Genomic DNA, 20,552 nt, shown 5'->3' on the forward strand with positions numbered 1-20,552 from the left:
AAACTGGAACTGAAGCCTGAGCCCAGCCACCCAGTCAGCCCGACTGGATCTCAGAGCCCGGAAGGAATGGGCAGTCAGTGGGGACTGGACTCTCTGACTCCCCGCGGCACCGAGGCAGCTGCTAATATTCATTCTCCAATCACCAGCCGCTCGTCCCATGTCTAGCTTTGGGACAAAGAAACAAAGAAAGGATTTGGATTTCTACAGAACCTTTCACCACCTCAGGACATCCCAAAGTGCTTTACAGACAATGAAGGACTTTTTCAACAAACAGCAATGTGATCATGAGCAGATAATCTGTTTTAGTGATGTTGGTTGTGGGATAAATATTGGTCAGGACACCAGGGAGAACTCCCCTGCTCTTCTTCAAATAGTGACCGTGGGATCTTTTACACCCACCTAAGAGGGCAGACAGGGCCTCAGTTTAGCATCTCATCTGAGTTACAACACCTCAGATAGTACAACACTCATTCCCTCCCTCCTCTCCCCTCCTCTCTCTCTCACCGCCTCCCACAACCCTTCCCTTCCTTCTGCCCTCCCTCCCCTCCTTCTCTGTCTCCCTCTCTGTGAGGGATTGCTGAGTGGGACCAGTCCTCTCTGTCAGTGCACCGTGATCTGAGGGAATGTGAGGAGCAGCTTCGAGTGTCCCACAGCCTGGGCTTCAGTGAGCGTTGCTGTGTAATCCTGGTCACTGGGGTTTTGTGTAATCACTTCCCCCCCGACCCACTCCTTATGAAATCCCGCTCCTATCCTGGTCTATCCACAGAGGCTGCATCAGTCCCATGTGGGAATAATCCTCAGCTACGATCGCAGTGTTAGTGCGTTTATTGATTGTTTTGTATTAAGATGAAGTTAATTTCTTGCAATCCCACAAGGTTTGATGTAGTTTTTGTATAAATAGTGGTTTGTGTTGGTGAATATATCTGTCACTGTCCACCATCTACAAGGCACAAGTCAGGAGTGTGATGGAATACTCTCCACTTGCCTGGATGGGTGCAGCTCCAACAACACTCAAGAAGCTCGACACCATCCAGGACAAAGCAGCCCGCTTGATTGGCACCCCATCTACAAACATTCACTCCCTCCACCACCGACGCACAGTGGCAGCAGTGTGTACCATCTACAAGATGCACTGCAGCAATGCACCAAGGCTCCTTAGACAGCACCTTCCAAACCCACGACCTCTAACAATTAGAAGGACAAGGGCAGTAAATGCATGGGAACAAGACCGCCTGCAAGTTCCTCTCCAAGTCACACACCATCCTGACTTGGAACTATATCGCTGTTCCTTCACTGTCACTGGGTCAAAATCCTGGAAATCCCTTCCTAACAGCACTGTGGGTGTACCTGCCCAAAATGGACTGCAGCGGTTCAAGAAGGCAGCTCACCAGCACCTTCTGAAGGGCAATTAGGGATGGGCAATAAATGCTGGCCTAGCCAGCGATGGCCACATCCCTGAATGAATAAAAAAAAATAGAAGAGATATTGTACCAAATTCAGGAAAAACTTTGGCATTTTCGACTCCCTTAAGGAAACTGAGCAGCTGACAGGAGTCCACGTCCAGTGTGAGACGTTTCCAGGGGTCTTTATCCTCAATCCCCATACCCTCCCCCAGGATATCTCCAGCCTCCGACAGTTAAGGAGCAACCATCTCCAGAGGGCCAGTCTCAAAGCTCAGTGTTGAATTGTATGAGCTTGTCTTTAGTGACTATATAGGGAGAGACAGACACAGCACTCAGATTCCACCCACCAGTTAACACGAGCTGTAATAGCCCAGTTAGAAGGCCAGGGAAGGATCTGCTCTCACTATCGATCAACACGATTCATACCTCAGGCACTGGCGGAGGAGCTGGATGAGGATTCCCCTTTATCAGGAGCTGTTAGTGAACAGTTTGTTAATGCCTGTACTACCATTATCAGAGAGACAGAGACAGAGTCAGTGAGCAAGATACAAAGAGAGTTGGAGAGACGGAGGGAGATGTAGGGAGAGAGGGAGAGGCAGGGACAGAGGGAGACATGGGCACAGAGGGAGACTGGGGATCGAGGGAGACAGGGGCACAGAGGGAGACAGGGGCGCAGAGGGAGACAGGGGCGCAGAGGGAGACAGGGGCGCAGAAGGAGACAGGGGCGCAGAAGGAGACAGGGGCGCAGAAGGAGACAGGGGCACAGAAGGAGACATGGGGTAGGAGGTTGACATGAGGAGGGAGGTTGGCACGGGAATGGAGGGAGACAAGGGGACAGTGGGAGTCACGGGGTCGGAGGTTGGCACGGGAAGGAGGGAGACACGGGAATGGAGGGAGACACGGGAACAGAGGGAGCCACGAGCTGTTGAGTGTATCATACACACAATGATCAATGAGCATGTGGTGTTCGTCTGTTCACTCGAGATCTACCGCGGAGGATGAGCATCACAAAAAGCAACTGACAGAGAGTGTAACTGAGAGAGGGGAGAGTGAGAGAGGGTTGGCGAGAGGTTGGGAGGGTAGAGGGAGGTGAGAAACGCGAGATTGAGAATAATAGTGAGACTGAAAGGGAAAGTGAGCAAAAGACAGAAAGAGAGACAGAGACAAAGAGAGAGAAAGTGAGGGAGACACAGGGGAAGAGAGACAGAGAGGAGAAATCACCGCTCCTGGATTTCCAGGTTGGAGATAGTGCAGAAGTATTTGGAGAGGTTCAGTGGGTCAACACTGGGCTTGAGGAGGTTACAGAGATAGGGAGGGTTGTAGGGGCTGGAGGAGGTTCGAGAGATAGGGAGGGTTGAAGCAATGGAGGCCTTTAAAAGCAAGGATGAGAATTTTAAAATCGAGGTGTTGCTGGACTGGGAGCCAATGTAAGGCAGTGAGCACAGGGGGTGTTATGTGAACGGGGTTTGGTGCGAGTTAAAATATGGTCAGCAGAGCTTTGGATGACCTCAAGTTTAAGGAAGGTAGAATGTGGGAGACCAGCCAGGAATGCATTAGAATAGTCGAGTCTAGAGGTAACAAAGGAATGGATGAGGGTTTCAGCCACAGATCAGCTGAGGTAGGGGTGGAGTCAGAAGATATTACAGAGGTTGAAATAGGCGGTCTTAGTGAAGGAGTGATTTTGAGCTCGGAAGCTCATCTCAGGTTGTGAACAGTCTGGTTGAGTCTCAGACAGTTGCCAGGGAGATGGATGGAGTCGGTGGCTCGAGAACAGAGTTTGCAGCAGCACCAAAGAGAATGGCTTCTGCCTTCCCGATACTTAAATGGAGGAAATTTCTGCCCTCCCACTGCTGGATGTCAGATAAGCAGTTTAATAATTTATCAACAGTGGAGGAGTGGAGAGAGGTGGTGGTGAGGTAGAGCTGGATGCTGTCAGTGTACATGTGAAAATTAACAGTGTGTTTTCAAATGATGTGGATGAGGGGCAGCATGTAGATGAGAAATAGGAGGAGGCCAAGGATAGATCATTGGGGGACACCAGAGGTAACGGTGTGGGAGCAGGAAGAGAAACCATTGCAAGTGATTCTCTGACTATGATTAGATAGATAAGTATGAAACCAGGTGAGAGCAGTCCCACCCAGCTGGACGACAGTGCAGAGGTGTTGGAGGAGGATGATGTGGTCAACTGTGTCAAAGGCTGTAGACAGGTCGAGAAGGACGAGGAGGGAAAGTTTACCTTTGTCACAGTCACATAGGATGTCATTTGTGACTTTGATAAAGAACTGTTTCAGTACGGTGACAGGGGCAGAAACCTGATTGGAGGATTCAAACATGGTATTCCGGGAAAAATGGCCATGGATTTGGGAGGTGACAACACGTTCAAGGACTTTGGAGAGGAACGGGAGTTTGGAGATGGGGCATTAGTTTGCAAGGACAGAGTGAGTCAAGAGTTGTTTTTTTTCAAAGGGTGATATTTGGAGATTTTAAAGAGAAAGGGACAGAATCTGAGGAGAGGGAACTGTTAACAATATCAGCTAACATGGGAGCCAGGAAGGGAGTCGGCTCTGCCATCTGGGCACCGTGAAGCTGAGTCCCTCTGACTGCCGGCTCCTGTACCGAGCCCGACCCCACTCCCTCACCCGGGTCCTGACTCCCTATCCTATTCCCTCAGCTGGGCTTGTCATAACGCAAACCCTCCACACACAACATCATCTGACTCAGAGAGAGAGGGAGAAAGAGAAACGACAGTGATCAGGTGGGGGGAATGGAAGGGTGAGGGACTCGACAATGTGTCTCCAGAAAAGAAATCTATTCAAACGATAAGATTTCCAGCATCTCCAGCATTTTGGCTTTTGTGATAACATTTTTGTTTTCTGAGCAGATGTGAGGAGCTGAGAATCGAACCAGTGGAGGTGGAGGAGAGACTGTGGCTGTTGTTTCTACTCCTGTCCTTCAGGGGGTGGTGTTAGTCTCTTCCAGCCCCCACTCCCACCGCTGGGGGTATTTTCACATCCCCAGCGATTCCTGCTGTCATTCAGTTGATGGAAGTTGTGGATAAATATTCCATTCATGGACTGGAAACACTGGGACCTGCCTCTGGGCTGCTCTCAGTTGTTTTGTTTATTCATTAATTGAATAATTGATGTAACTGGATATTTCACCGCACTCTTGACCTGCTCTCTGAACTTGGACTGAGTCACCACATAAATAAATGTGTTTGTGCAGCAACTTAATATCGACAGTATAAATCCAACCTGTCTAAATATATAATTAGAATCATCATCGAAGTTATATGTGATTTTAAAGTAATCTAAAATGTAGATAAACCACAGAAGTATGAAGCTGCCGGATATGGTGAAGAGTAAAATCACAGACTTCCTTCTGCTCTCCATCTCTGGGTCACTGTGATTCTCTCCCTTGCTCTGACCCCTCAGTCCCTTACGGACTCGACTGGCCACTAAAATGTGTCTGACTGTCAGAGCGTTGAACAACAGGATTAAAGCGAATGGGAGCAATGGGGTTAAAACCTTATCAAATGATTCAAATCCCACCCATCCGGGCTCAGTAAAATAGCTTGGCTTTGTAACACAGAACCACGGTACATTGTCGATTATTTCTCGAGGTTCATATATAAAGTAGAGGGAGATGTTTTTTGAACAGAGCAGAATGCAGGTTGTTGCTAGAACCACAGCCGCAGTTTTCTTGGTGCAATATTTTGTTTTCAACTTCTGGCAACAAATGGCCACAAATCGATCAAAGGTGAAAGTGACGGTGAACCAGATAGAACAGTCTATGGCTGCACGGAGCAGGACAAGGTTAACACGACACACAGGGGTGATATTTAGAAAAGATCCTGGGAAATAATAATAATTGATCCTGTACAGTATGACCCGAGTGATTATGACCAGTAGATCCGCCGTTGCCATGGCCACCAGGTAGCGAGTGGTGCAGGTGGAGAGGCCGCTCTTTCCCCGGGACAGGATCACAATCGCCAGTAAATTAACTGTAAGAGAGAGAAGGGAAAAGAGACTGGAAATTACTGATCAAACATTCTCCGTGTCTGACCCAGAAAGTAAGGACAGGATTTTAGCACCAAAAACAGGCGGGTTGGGGGCGAGTCAAAATTTAAGTGTCTCAAACCCGACCCCAACTGACCTCCGACCTGCCCACTTCTGGGTTTACTGGAGTCGGGAAAGGGGACGGACAGACAACCGCTCCCAGGAGGCGGGTTGGTAATTTAAAGATTTGAATGAGGCTGTAAGTCTCTGATTTAATCTGTTTTACAGGTTTAACTCTGTCCGACCGGGTTTCCCCGTTATACCCCAGACCACAAACAAGGACACCCGGGACTGGCGACTGGAACAGTCCTCCCCTCCAGGATCGAACCGCTCCCTCAGGATCATCCTTCCCACCCTGGGACTGCACCCCACCTTCCTTGCATAAAGACACCACCATTCCCCAGGATTGGACTGCACCCCCACCAATGGGATCCCAACCCCCCCACAGATTGGACCTCACTGCCCCTGGGATTGTATCCCTAACTCCGGGATTAGATACTCCACCTGGGAAGGGACCCCCCCCACCCCCCCCGGCCCACTACAGGCTTGGGCCTCATTTTCCAAGATCAGACCACAAACCCAGGTTCAGAAGACTCGAAAAATCAGGGTAACCCCATTGTGTCTTGTGTTAGACACGCCCCCCGCCCACTCTCCCTAACGGGACCGGGACCAATCTCCAGGATAGGAGACCACTGCCCAGAGTTGGGGATCAGACATCCACCCTTCCCCACCCCTCCCATCCTGCTCCTCCTCCCCTGACTCAGACCAGGTTGCAGGATAGGAGACCCCTCCCCGAGTTTGGGATCAACAGACCAGTGATCGGAGATGTCACCACTTGCTCCCCCTTTGGAGATGGTGATTGGACACCCCCTAGTATAAGGCATCTCCCCACAACACCAGGGTCAGCATTTGGACCGCCCTGGTCCTGAGGCCTGCTCAAGAGTCCACCCTGCCCGACTGGAAGCCAAACCTGTCAATCAAGCTGACTTCAGGGCGGGGAACCTGTCAAGGATAAAAGAGCCAGTCTGTGGAGTTAAAACTCTGAAACTCCGCTCCCCACCTATGTCACTCACCCCTGTTAATATCCAGGAATAAACACTGGAGTAAAAACAAAATACTGAAACTGCTGTAAATCTGATAAAAATAGGAGAATGTTGAAAACACTCAACAGGTCAGGCAGCATCTGTGGAGAGAGAAACAGAGTTAATGTTTCGGGCTGATAGGCTTTCATCAGAATGGGAAGATATTAGAGATTAACAGTTTTAAAACAATCATGTAGTCAGTGAAAAGTGGGGTATAGGGGGAGGAAAGAACAAAAGGGAAGGTCTGTGATCGGGTGGAGGGCAGGAGTGATTCAATGATAAAAGGGATGATGGTGCAAGGTGAATGGGACAATTAAAGAAACAGGATGGGTCCAGAGGAGGTGTAAATGGTTACAGCAAAATAACAGAGGGAGAGGGGAGCATGGAAAATCTGGCAAAAGAGGAGAAGGCTCCAGTAGCCTGGAAAAGTGATGGAGAATGGTGGGTAGACCCCAGGGGTGTGGACCAGCCTGCCAGCTGTGTATCCCCACCCCAAGCACCAGCCACACCCCCTCCACTCCCAGTGACTCTGATGTAGCCATCCTTCATTACCAGCAAAGGCCATCCCAGAAAGTGGCAGCAGCAGTTACATTCTGAAGGTTTTAATCTCAGGGTTGTGTCTGACAGGCAATATAATGCCTAATTGAAAAATACAGTACTATTCCTCATTGAACTTCAGTGAAGAGTGTAGGATATTGAGGACAGAGAGGTCAGAGTGGGAGTGGGGTGTAGAATTAAAATGACAAGTGACTAGAAGCTCAGGGTCACATTTGCAGACTGAACGGAGGAGTTCAGCAAAGCAATCACTCAATCTGTGTTTGCTCCTCTCCCAATGTCCAGGAGATTCCATCGTGAGCAGTGAATACTGTTAATAAATTGTAAGAAGTCCAAGGAAATCACTGTTTCACCTGGAAGGAGTGTTTTGGGCCTTGGACAGTGGGAAGGGAGGAGGTAAAAGGGCAGGTGTTACATCTCCTGTACTTGCATGGGAAGGTGCCTGGGGAAGAGGAGTTGATGTTGGGGGTGATTGAGGAGTAGATCAGGGTGTCACAATGCGTGGGGGGAAGGGAGGGGAGCAGAATATATGTTTGGTGTTGGACTTAGCTGAATGTGATAGAAATGTTGGAGGATGATGTGTTGAATGTGGAGGCTGGTGAGGTGGAAAGTGAGGACAAGGGGAACCTTATCGTGGTTCTGTCAGGGAGGGAAGAGGTGAAGGCAGTAACATGGGAAATGGGATGGACACGGTCGAGGGTCCTGTTAATCACAGTGGCGGGGAATCCTCGGCTGAGGAATAATGAAGACATTTCAGAAGCACTGGTGTGGAAGGTACCATTGTCAGTACTGATGGAACGGAGGTGGAGAAACTGGGAGAATGAAACAGAGTCCTTCCAGGAAGCCGGGTGGCAGGAAGTATAATCATGGTAGCTGTGGGAGTCGGTGGGATTATAGTAGATATTGGTGGATAGCCAATCCCCTGAAATGGAGGTAGAGAAGTCGAGGAAGGGAAGGGAAGTGTCAGAGACGGACCATGTGAAGACGAGGGAGGGGTGGAAATTAGAAGCAAAGTTGATGTAATTTTCCAGTTCAAGGCAAAAGAAGGAAATGACATCAGCACAGTCATCAAAGTATCGGAAAAATATGTGAAGGAGGGGAGCTAAGTAGGATTGGAACAAAGAATGGTCCATATATCCTACACAAAGGCACATAGCTAGGACCCAAAGTAAAAACAGGAAATGCTGGAACCACTCAGCAGGTCTGGCAGCATCTGTGGAAAGAGAAGCAGAGTTAACGTTTCGGGTCAGTGACGCTTCTTCAGAACTAGGACCCATACAGCTCCCATAGTGACAACTTTTGAGTGTGGAATATCCCAATGTTTACACCCGAGGTCCACACACCTATACTTTACAACAGGATCCCTGCACAAGGATCAGGATCAGGAACCTGCGAGGGTTTTCATTCCCAGACTAGATCTGGTGAGGAAGAGAGGAGTTCCAGCTGGAATGGCGAGTGAATGAAACAAAATGAATCAATTCCAAATGTGGCTCTCGGAATGTCCCAGCTGGAGATGGTGGAGGGAAACTGGCCGGGAAACGGCCTCATGGTGTCTGCCAGACAAGATCCCATCCACTGTGAGTTTAAGGAGAGCTCGGATTTACTGGACTTTGGAGCAGAGAGGGTCAGACTGACATGGACAGAAATGTAAATGGAATTCTGCAAGACAGCTCCGAGCTCAGAAGGAAGGAAGTCTGGGGTGTTGTGGGACAGTCGGGGCCAGAATGACCCAGTGGATGAGGATTCAGAGCCTGAAGAAGGGAGTGAGATCTCTGAGGGGACGAACTAAACTTGCAAATAATAATGAATAAATTCAATGAAAACTTCAAGACATTTAAGGCAGAAAGTGGGGAGATATTTGATTAAGTAATCAGAGACAAGAGCAAACTCTCTGGTTCAGATGGACTGTATCCACACAGACTAAAAAAGAAAGGTAGAGATAGCAGATGCACGATTATCTGTTCATTAATAATCATCAGAACAGAGAAGCAGTGCAAAAATCTGCAGACCAGTGACAGAAAAGATAATGGAATCCTTATTCAAAGATGCAACACAAAAACATCCAGAAACAAATATTATCATAAAGGCTGGTCAGCACATATTCCAAAAGGAAGGTCACACTTGACCAACCCTATTGAATTCTTTGAATAATATCAGAAAAGAGTGGATAAGACTAATATAGATGATGTCATCTACATTGATTTTCTAAAGGTCTTTGATGAGGGACCACACAGCAGACTCATGATTAACCTCAGAGCAAGTGAAGTTAGGGGACAAGCAGCAGAATGGACAGTGAGCTGGCTACAGAAACAGAAAACAGGGAGTAGGGGTTAAAGGTATTTCCTCAGATTGGTGGAAGGTGGGAAGTGGTGTTCCACAAGGATCAGCACTGGGAACATTGTCGTTCACCATTTACATAAACAATTTGGACTCGGGGAAACTGCAGCACAATTTCAAGATTTGTCGACAAATCAAAATTGAGAATACAGTTAATACAGAGGAAGATTGAAACAAAATAGCTGAAGACATTATTATTCCCGATTATACCTTGGAAAATAAGTATCTGAATGGGGTCGAGGGGAAAAGGGGTTCGGGGGCAGATTCACAAATCATTTAATGTAACAACACAGGTTAACAGGGTCATAAAGATACAAACAAAGCACTGGAGTTCATTTCTAGAGGAATGGAATTGAAAAAGCAAAGAGCTGATACTAAACGGATATAGAACCTTGGTTATACAACACTTAGCCTATTGTGTGCAGTTCTGGTCTCCATATTACAAAAAGGATATTGATGCACTGGAGAAGGTGCAATTGTTTTAACCAGAATGATACCAGAACTGAGAGAGGTGTACTGTTTATTTCATCATTAACAGTTTACTAATGTTATTATTTACTGCCCTCGGTCTGATCTCTTTATTGTGACATCTTTGTTACTCAGTTACTGGTGTCTCTCCTCACAGAGACACACCTCACTGAGATAAGGGCAGAGATTGGTTCAGGTTATATGTGTCGAGACTCTGAATCATAGATAAGAACTGATCCATCAAACCATAATCAGTTACAGAAGTGGATGATTCAATAAACAAAGCCCAATATTCATCCTGTGTAAGAGACAGATAATAAAATTCACCACTCAAGACCCACAGATTCTCAGGACCATGTTGGGGGAAGGGGATTAATTATCACTAAAAAAAAACTTGTGTTTACAGGGACTATACTCAGGGTAAGAAACATCATTATCCAGAGGATTAGAATGCAGTAACAGTGCTGTCCTGCTGTTTAACTGTCAGTAGGTAGTTAACATCTGTTTCTGTTGGAGCAGTTCAATAGGAGACAGAGCAATATCAATACATTTCACTTTATACACTTATTACCAAACAACAGCAAAAACGACTCTGCAATCAATTACATTGTTAAAACACAGAGGCAGCTTCATGGAATGGAGAGATCAGATACCTGAAACAATGATTTCAAAATAGAACCGGGTTGTACAATTGCACTCAGTACAATCCCACAGTTACAGATACTCCCAGTAATATATGGTCACTGGGATCAGGTGTTCCACTCCGGTTAGTGACCCACACTCAGTTTGATTTTACACTGACTGATGCTCCCACTAATACCTTCATTCAGAGAGTTGCTTTCACTGAGATCTAATTCAGCATTACACAATATTCCACGAAACATAATAACTTGATAAGTCAGAGAGCCTGTCAGTTACAAACAGACCTGACCGAGGTAATGGAATAAAACTGCAGAGATAATTCAGGATATTTGACATAAGGAAATGATATCACTGATCGGGTGTCTGTCTAACAGTGACCACTAGATCAGCATTTAACATTATCAGTCACAGAGAAAAACCAGAGACCAGCTCACACACAGATTTACACAACTTCAATAGTTAAAGTCACTTACTAGAAACCCCAATGACGGCAAGAATTGGGTAATATATTTTCAAGATACGATGAAATGTTTCCATTATTTTCTGTGAAGTGATGTGTCTCTTCGTGCTGCAGGCAATCTCTGTATTAAACTCTGAGGTGACACATTTCCAGAGCTTGTAATTTATACCCTGTGGGTTCGCCCCGGGGATATTGCGGTTGCAACATTGTTCAAACTGTTTTTTTCAAATTGAACAAACAGATTACAACATCGAGTTCAGTCCGTGTTGTGATAGAATATATTTATTTCTGAGATTGAATTGGAAAACTCCAAAGACTGGACAATTCTGATCACATTAATTAACTAATGAAAATTTGAAGCTGTATTCTCCCAGCAATGAGGTTGTTCTTTCAAACACCATCAGTCCCATCTCTAGATCTCATGTTGTTTCAGTGATGTCCTTCACTCGACTGTGGTTTGGGTGGTGAAGAGCAGATTGTGGCCATCGTCCATCTGGGCCTTAAGCTGCAGGCTCTCATTGTAAAGCACAGAGAACTGGGACTGCAGGCAGTGAAACTCTGGGGAGTCCTTCACCATCTCACTGGCAAGAGTCTTCAGCTGTTCCTGGGGAGAGTGAGGAGGAGACACAGGATAAGAACAGGGTTAACCAGAGAGAGTGATTCACTGCCCCACACCATGTCTGACCAATCAGAGTAAACACAGTAACAGAAGAAGGCCATTCAATCCCCTCGGGCCTGTTACACAGCAAAAGGAGGAGGCCTTTCAGCTTCTCGCGCCTGTAACGGAGGAACAGGAGGGAATTCAGCCCTCGAGGCTATTCTGTCTTTTGATTGAAGCTGAGGGAGCTGAGGGAACAGGAAATTAGGGAACAGATGAGAGTTTTAAAGTGATAGAGAGTCTCTCAGCTGGAAGGTGGAGCCGTGGAATCTTTTACCTCCGACAGAGAGGATAAACAGGACCATGGAATAACATCTTATGAAAGAAACAGCATCTCCAATAGCGCAGCACTCCCTCAGTACTGCCCCTCCGACAGTGCAGCACTTCCTCAGTACTAACCCTCGACAGTGCAGCGTTGCCTCAGTACTGACCCTCGACAGTACAGCGTTCCCTCAGTACTGACCCTCTGACAGTGCAGTGTTTCCTCAGTACTGATCCTCGACAGTGCTTTATTTCCTCAGCACTGATCCTCTGACAGTGCAGCATTCCCTCAGTACTGTCTCTCCAACAGTGCAGCATTACCTCAGTACTGACCCTCAACAGTGCAGCTCTCCCTCAGTGCTTCCCCCTGACAGTAAAATGGTCCCTCAGTACTGACCCTCTGACAGTGCAGCACTCCCTCAGAACTGACCCTCTGGCAGTGCAACTCTCCCTCAGTACTGACCCTCGACAGTGTAGCACTCTTTCAGTATTGCCCCTCTGATAGTGCAGCACACCCTCAGTACTGATCCTCTGACAGTGCAGCGCTCCCTCAGTACTGACTTTTTGGGAGGTAGTAGCACCGCAGGTTAGAAACATGCAGTCAGATAGGGAATCTGTGACCGCTTGGCAATCTAAGAGAGCCAGGCAGGTAGTTCAGGAGTCCCCTGATATGATCTTACTCACTCATCGGTTTTCCATTTTGGATCATGGTGAGGGTAATAGTTCCTCAGAGGAGTGCAGTCAGAGCCAAGTTTGTGGCACAACAGGCGGCTCAGCTGCACAGGAGGGAAGGAAGAAGAGTGGAAGAGCAGTACTTATAAGGGATTCGTTAGTTAGGGGAACAGACAGGTGTTTCTGTGGCAGTAAACATGACTCCAAGATGGTTTGTTGCCTCCCTGGTGCCAGGGTCAAGGATGTCATGCAGCAGCTGCAGGACATTCTTCTACGGGAGGGTGAACAGCCAGAGGTCGTGGTCCACATTGGTATCAATGACATAGGTCAGAAGGGGGATGAGTCCCTGAAAACAGATTTTAGGGAGCTCGGAAGGTGATTAAAAAGCAGGCCCTCAAAAGCGATAATTTCAGCATTACCCCCAGTCCCACAGGCAAGTGAGCATAGGGATGGGAGAATTGAGCCATTGAATATGTGGCTGGAGAACTGGTGTAGGAGGGAGGGCATCAGATTTATGAGACATTGGGACCAGTTCTGGGGAATGTGGGACCCGTAAAAGATGGATGGGTTGCATCTTAGCAGGACTGGGAAGAATATCCTCTCAGGGAGATTTACTCGTGCTGTTGGTGAGGGTTTAAACTAAATTGTCAGGGGGATGGGAACCTGAGAGGAAGCTCAGATTAGAGGGAAGCAAAACTGGTAACTAGTCATGAGCAAGTAATCAGAGAGGAATACCAAGGAGCACAGAATATTGGGGGAGATAGATAGCATGAGAGTAAGGAACAGTACATTATTAGGTGGGGTCTGATTAAGGGAGAATGTAATAAAGTCTGAATCAGGGTTAATGTGCATCTATGTGAATGCACAGTGTGGTTAATAAGACTGGTGAGGTAGAGGCACAGATTGCCATGTGGAAATATGATGTGGCTATAATAGAGACCTGGCCAAAGATGGGCAGGACTGGGTATTAAATATTCCTGGATACAAGGTGTTCAGGAAAGCTCGGAAAGGGAAGAAAAAACAGAGAGGGTTGGTGGTATTGATTCAGGAGAGCATTGCTGGAGAATAAGGATGTCCCAGAAGGGTCGAGGATAGAATCAATTTGGCTAGAGTTAAGGAACAAAAAAAGTTGTGGTTGCATTGCTCAGTGTTGTCTATAGGCCACCAGCTGGTGGGAAAGTTGTGGAGGAACAAATTCGCATGTAAATTACAAAGAGGTGCAAAAATTATAGGGTAGTTATAATGGGTGACTTTAATTATCCAAATATAGACTGGGAGAATAGTAGTGTAAAAGGCAGAGAGGGCCAAGAGTTCCTATAGTGTGTTTAGGAAAATTTTCTGCAACAGTCTGTTGCTACACCTGGTTCTTGGGAATGAGGTGGGCCAAGTGGATCAAGTATCCTGATATATATTAATGACCTAGACTTCGGTGCACAGGGCACAGTTTCAAAGTAGGAGAGCATTTAGGTGATAGTGATCATTGTATCATACGGTTTAGGCTGACTATGGAAAAATACAAAGAGCAATCCAGGGTAAGAATAATTAACTTGGGGAAGGCCAACTTCAATAGGGTAAGAATGGAACTGGGGCGAATAAATTGGAGTCAAAATCTGGCAGGAAAACCGATTGAAGAACAATGCGCTACCTTCAAAGCAGAGTTAGATTGGGCAAAGACAAGATATGTTCCCTCAAAAGGGGAAAAGTAGGACAAACAAATCCAGAGCTCCCTGGATGACAAAAGAGGTAGCAATTAAGAAAAAGAAGAAAAAGTGTGCTTATGACAGATGCTGTTGAGAACCAGGCTGGATATAGAAGGTCCAGAGGGGGAGTGAAAAAACAAATAAGAAAAGCAAAAGGAGAGCATGAAAAGAGACTGGCAGCTAGCATTAAAGGAAACCCCAAAGTTTTCTATAGGTATATAAAGAGTAAAAGCGTGGCAAATGGAGGAGTGGGACGATTAGGGACCAGAAAGGTGATTTACACATGGAGGCAGAGGGCATAACTGAGGTTTTAAATGAATACTTTGCATCTGTCTTTATCAAAGAAGAAGATGCTGCCCAGGCAATGTTGAAAGAGGACACTAGAGGGGTTTAAAATTGATAAAGAGGAAGTATTAGATAGGCTGTCTGTACTTAAAGTGGGTAAGGCACCAGGACCAGATGAGATGCATCCAAGGCTACTGAGGGAAGTGAGGGTGGAAATCGCAGAGGCACTGGCCATAATTTTTCAGTCTTCCTTAGACCCGGGGATGGTGCCAGAGGACTGGAGAATTGCAAACATTACATCCTTATTCAAAAAAAGGGTGTAAAGATAAGCTCAGCAACTATAGGCCAGTCAGCTTAACTTTGATGGTGAGAAAACTTCTGGAAAAAATAATTCTGGACAAAATTAATAGTCACATGGACAAATGTGAGTTAATTGAGGAAAGCCAGCATGAACTTCTTTAGGGAAAATCATGTTTATCAAACTTGTTGGAGTTTTTAGAGGAGGTAACAGAGTGGGTTGATGAGGGCAATGCTATTGATGTGATGTACATGGACTTTGAAAAGGCATTTGATCCAATGCCGCACAATAATCTTGTGAGCAAACCTGTAGCTCATGGAATAAAAGGGACAGTAGCAACATGAATACAACAGGAAACAAAGAGTAGTGGTTAATGGATGTTTTTGGGCTGGAGGTAGGTCTATAGTGGAGTTCCCATGGATCAGTGTTGGGACCCTTGCTTTTCCTGATATATATTAATGACCTAGACCTCAGTGTACAGGGCACAGTTTCAAAGTTTGCAGATGATACAAAACTTGGAAGCATTGTGAACTGTGAGGAGGCTAATGTAGAACTTCAAAAGGACATAGAAAAGTTGATGGAATTGTCAGATAGGTGTCAGTTGAAGTTCAATGCAGAGAAATGTGAAGTGATTCATTTTGGCAGGAAGAACATGGAAAGACAATCTAGAATAAAGGGTACAATTCTAAAGCAGGTGCAGGAGAAGAGGCACTAGGTCATTCAAGGTGGCAGGACAGGTTGAGAGCGCGGTTCATAAAGCATGCAGTATCCTGGGCTTTGTGAATCAGGGCACAGAGTACAAGAGTAAGGAAGTTATATTGAACTTGTATACGACACTAGTTCTGCCTCAGCTGGAGTACTGCATCCAGCTCTGAGCGCTGCACCTCAGGAGACATGTGAGGGCATTGGACAGAGTACAGAAAACATTCACTGGAATGGTTCCAGGGATCAGGAATTTCAGTTATGAAGATAGATTGGAGAAGTTAGACCTGTTTTTCTTGGAGAAGGGAAGGCTGAGAGATGATTTGATAGAGGTATTCAAAATCATGAAGGGTCTGGACAGAGTAGATAGAGAGAAACTATTCCCACTTGTGAAAGGACCGAGAATGAGAGGGCACAGATTTAAAGTATTTGTTAAGAAAAGCAAAAGTGACATGAGGAAAATCATTTTCAAGCAGCGAGTGGTTAAGGTCTGAAATGCGCTGCCTGAGAACATGGTGGTGGCAGGTTGAATTGCAGCAAACAAAGGGAAGTAGACAGTTATATGAAAAGGAAGAATGTGCATGGTTACAAAGAGAACAAAGAAAATTACAGCACAGGAACAGGCCCTTCGGCCCCCCAAGCCTGCGCCGATCCAGATCCTCTATCTAAACCTGTCGCCTATTTTCTAAGGGTCTGTATCTCTTTGCTTCCTGCCCATTCATGTATCTGTTTAGATACATCTTAAAAGACGCTATCGTGCCCGCGTCTACCACCTCCGCTGGCAACGCGTTCCAGGCACCCACCACCCTCTGCGTAAAGAACTTTCCACGCATATCCCCCCTGAACTTTTCCCCTCTCACTTTGAACTCGTGACCCCTAGTAATTGAATCCCCCACTCTGGGAAAAAGCTTCTTGCTATCCACCCTGTCTATACCTCTCATGATTTTGTACACCTCAATCAGGACCCCCTCAACCTCCGTCTTTCTAATGAAAATAATCCTAATCTACTCAACCTCTCTTCATAGCTAGTGCCCTCCATACCAGGCAACATCCTGGTGAACCTCCTCTGCACCCTCTCCAAAGCATCTACACCCTTTTGGTAATGTGGCGACCAGAACTGCACGCAGTATTCCAAATGTGGCCGAACCAAAGTCTTATACAACTGTAACATGACCTGCCAACTCTTGTACTCAATACCCCGTCCGATGAAGGAAAGCATGCCGTTTGCCTTCTTGACCACTCGATTGACCTGCATTGCCACCTTCAGGGAACAATGGACCTGAACACCCAAATCTCTCTGTACATGAATTTTCCCCAGGACTTTTCCATTTATTGTATAGTTCACTCTTGAATTGGATCTTCCAAAATGCATCACCTCGCATTTGCCTGGATTGAACTCCATCTGCCATTTCTCTGCCCAACTCTCCAATCTATCTATATTCTGCTGTATTCTCTGACAGTCCCCTTCACTATCTGCTACTCCACCAATCTTAGTGTCATCTGCAAACTTGCTAATCAGACCACCTATACTTTCCTCCAAATCATTTATGTATATCACAAACAACAGTGGTCCCTGCACAGATCCTTGTGGAACACCACTGGTCACACGTCTCCATTTTGAGAAACTCCCTTCCACTGCTACTCTCTGTCTCCTGTTGCCCAGCCAGTTCTTTATCCATCTAGCTAGTACACCCTGGACCCCATGCGACTTCACTTTCTCCATCAACCGACCATGGGGAACCTTGGTACGGGTAGAAGGTAGGAGAATGGAACTGAGGGAATTGCTCTTTCAGAGAGCCAGTGCAGACACGATGGGCCAAATGTCCTCCTTTTGCACTGTAACAATTCTGTGACCTTCCAACAGTGCAGTGCTCCCTCAGCACTTCCCCTGTGACAGTGCAGCACTCCCACAGTATGGCTCTTCTGACAGTGCAGCACTCCTTCGGCACAGGATTTCCATTATTTATATCACAACTTGAGGTTCTATATTTAAAAAAACTGAAAATGATATCAGTTTCATTGAATCATCTGGAAATGGCTGAATTTGGCATTTTTTTTCAAAGAAGGAGAAAGGATTGGGACTGAGTTTGACCTGAGAGTGGAATGTAAACAGTAACTGGAAAACACCTGTTTACAGGGAGGTTGTTTTCTGACCTAAAGGGACAGATGTTTACAAGCAAGTGACAACAGAGTGATTTATGTTGGCCAGGTGACTTGTTTCTGAAAAATTTCAGTTTCATGTTGAACTTTAAAAGAAAACATTTGCATGAAGTGATACTGTTGCCTCCTGCATTTTTGAAGAAACCCTGAATTTGCAGAAACCTTGCATTTTAAAAAGAATTTTGCATCGAGAACAGACACCTGTTGCTACCCTCTGATAGAAGAGCTATGTGAAGCCTTCTACAGTTGAATTTCTTTGAATGTCTACCCAACATAGACTGTTCATCAACCTCACCTAGAAAGACTTCCAAGTGGCATCAAACTGTTCGGTTTTGGGACACCTCACCAAACCAAAGAACTTCCTTCCAGATCATTGCAGACTATGTTTTTTTTGTTCCTTTGAAACAGCTGTAAAGAAGAATCCCTTTTTCTTAGGTAATTGGTTTTTGGATGTATTGAGCGTGTTCATGAAGGCTAGGACATATAAATACAGGGATTTATTACTTTGATTTGCATATATATTTACTTCATTATTGGTTAAGACCTAGTTTTATAATAAAGATAATTTTGTTGTTTATTAAAGAAACCTGGTTGGTGTGCTTTATTCTGGCACAGTGCCGCAGTGGTTAGCACTGCAGCCTCACAGCTCCAACGACCTGGGTTCGATTCTGGGTAGTGCCTGTGCGGAATTTGCAAGTTCTCTCGGTGATTGTGTGGGTTTCTACCAGGTGCTCCAGTTTCCTCCCACAGCCAAAGACTTGCAGGTTGATAGGTAAATTGGCCATTGTAAATTGCTCCTAGTGTAGCTAGGTGGGAGGAGAATGGTGGGGATGTGGTAGGGAACATGGGATTAATGTAGCATTCGTATAAAATGGGTGGTCATTGGTCGGCACATACTCGGTGGGCTGAAGGGCCTGTTTCAGTGCTGTATCTCCATGACTATGACAAATAGAGCAGCTAATCGGAAGTTTCAGGTCTGGGGAAGTTTTATTAATATGCTGTGACCTGTGAGAAATGGGACTGAATTAACAGTGCACTCCTCCCATCTCGGTCGTAATACCTTTAACGGTGCAGCACTCTCTCAGTACTGATCCTGTGACAATGTTGTATTCACTCAGTACTATCTTTAATGCATTCTTTTTATGTTATCTGATGCAACATAAATTAGATGCGTGGAGTCCCAGTTGTTGAAGATCTCCAACAGGTTTATTAACAGCTCACTTATTAAACAGCACAGAGCTAACTATTTACAGAACTTTCCTCTATGTGTTCAAGCAACAGAATGAGACTATCATGTAGTCACATGACTATGTCCTGCCACTTAGCTCATTAACACACTAAGATCTTAAAGGGACATCACTCTTATAGGCAATCATACAACATCCCCCTTCTTTCCAAAGATAAGTCTTTTATGCTAGAATGGAAAAAAAATCAGATATCAAAATTAGTATGCACAAGGATCGAGATGTGAAATTTAGAAAGAATAGTAGTAGTGGTAATCCTGCCACTGCTGACCTGCTCGTGTCTACTGGGTAGAACGTTTGTGGTTTCCATGCTGACTTGCCATAGCTGCATTGCATTGTTAGTGTGTCACTGCAAGAAATGGGTGACCCATTGTATACGGTGTTACAACTGCTCAGGACAAAGCCCCCAATCAAAATATATGATTCTGATTGTGGTGGGAGCAATGCACTGTCAATTTAGTCCCACCATTCCACAGTTTGCATCATATTCTCTTGAAGCGTTCCAAGTTGAAAAAAAACCCCAGCCAAACTGAACAATCTAGTAACCCCCGAATGAAGTGAACTAAACCAGGTATCTTTTGATATCAACAAATTAACTATTTATTTATCAAAACTAAAATCATAAACACTACTGAGATAAACCAATATCTAAAGACCTTACAACTTCTTATTTAAAAATCTCTCTCCTGCATTAGCAAATTACTCAATTTTAAATTAGCTGACTGAAAAAATAAGAAAAAAAAAGTATTTTCAAATTACGTTCCTGACAAATGTTCTTCCATTACAACACAGTCAAAGTTCGCTTGCAGTCTTCCAAGGTCTGATGAAAACAGAAGGTCCTTCCAAAGATAGGGGTTCAACAGTTTGGCTGTTCTAGTATTAACCTCTTTTTTCCCCAGCGATGAACACAGCAGATATTAATAATTTGTTGTGAAAGAAAATTTGTTATTTTTTAATGGAATTCACTGGGCTTGAAACTTTGTAGCATTTTGAGAGATAACTAACACAGCTCTTTTCCCTTTGGTTTAAATTGTCTCAGAGCTCTCAACTGATTGCTGCTTTGCTAATTTTAAAAGTCAAAACTGCAACATTGAATCTCGCGCCCCTTTCTCTGTGTGGCTGTTGCTTGGCAGCCAGAATGCACCCTCATTCACTGTGCCTCTGGAGAGTTTTGGAAAGGTGCACTGTCCTTTTTACTGTCTTAAAGGCACACCGCAATATTTCCGAGGAGAGAAATAAAAACACACGACCGTGACAGCAGATTACTTGGCAGTTATCGGTTATATAATTAATTTCCAGTGACTCTGGACACGTCTTTGAGGATTTGGACTTGTCAGATATTTGCACAAGCTCCAGTGTCAATCTTGACCCTGAGTATATGTCTGCCAGCTTTCTTTGGGCATGTGATGTTAATGGGGGCAAAAGCTTCCAGTTGTTTGACTTTATCAACATGATGTGTCAGGTTCACAATGTGGAAACTTGCTCAGCTTCCGTCTGACAACTGCCCAAGTGTCCACATTTCGTTTTGATGGTTTGACAACTCCTGCTGGAGAATGTGTGTCTCAGG

The 20,552-nt window shown here is 45.4% G+C and overlaps 1 protein-coding gene across 1 annotated transcript in view; it reads right to left on the bottom strand.

The window, feature by feature from the left end:
• Positions 1-366: 366 nt before the first annotated feature.
• The window catches only part of LOC137345797 (probable G-protein coupled receptor 139), a 32,614-nt gene continuing 12,428 nt past the window's right edge, over positions 367-20,552 (bottom strand). Inside the window, exons 4-7 of the mRNA XM_068009050.1 lie at positions 18,037-18,215; positions 11,019-11,609; positions 4,565-5,406; positions 367-399 (exon numbers count right to left, since the gene is read on the bottom strand). Coding sequence (XP_067865151.1) covers positions 367-399; positions 4,565-5,406; positions 11,019-11,082 — 939 coding nt within the window. The 5' untranslated portion in view covers positions 11,083-11,609; positions 18,037-18,215. The remainder of the gene's footprint in view (positions 400-4,564; positions 5,407-11,018; positions 11,610-18,036; positions 18,216-20,552) is intronic.

This window comes from Heterodontus francisci, chromosome 29, assembly GCF_036365525.1.
Source record: "Heterodontus francisci isolate sHetFra1 chromosome 29, sHetFra1.hap1, whole genome shotgun sequence".
Lineage (NCBI taxonomy): Eukaryota > Metazoa > Chordata > Chondrichthyes > Heterodontiformes > Heterodontidae > Heterodontus > Heterodontus francisci.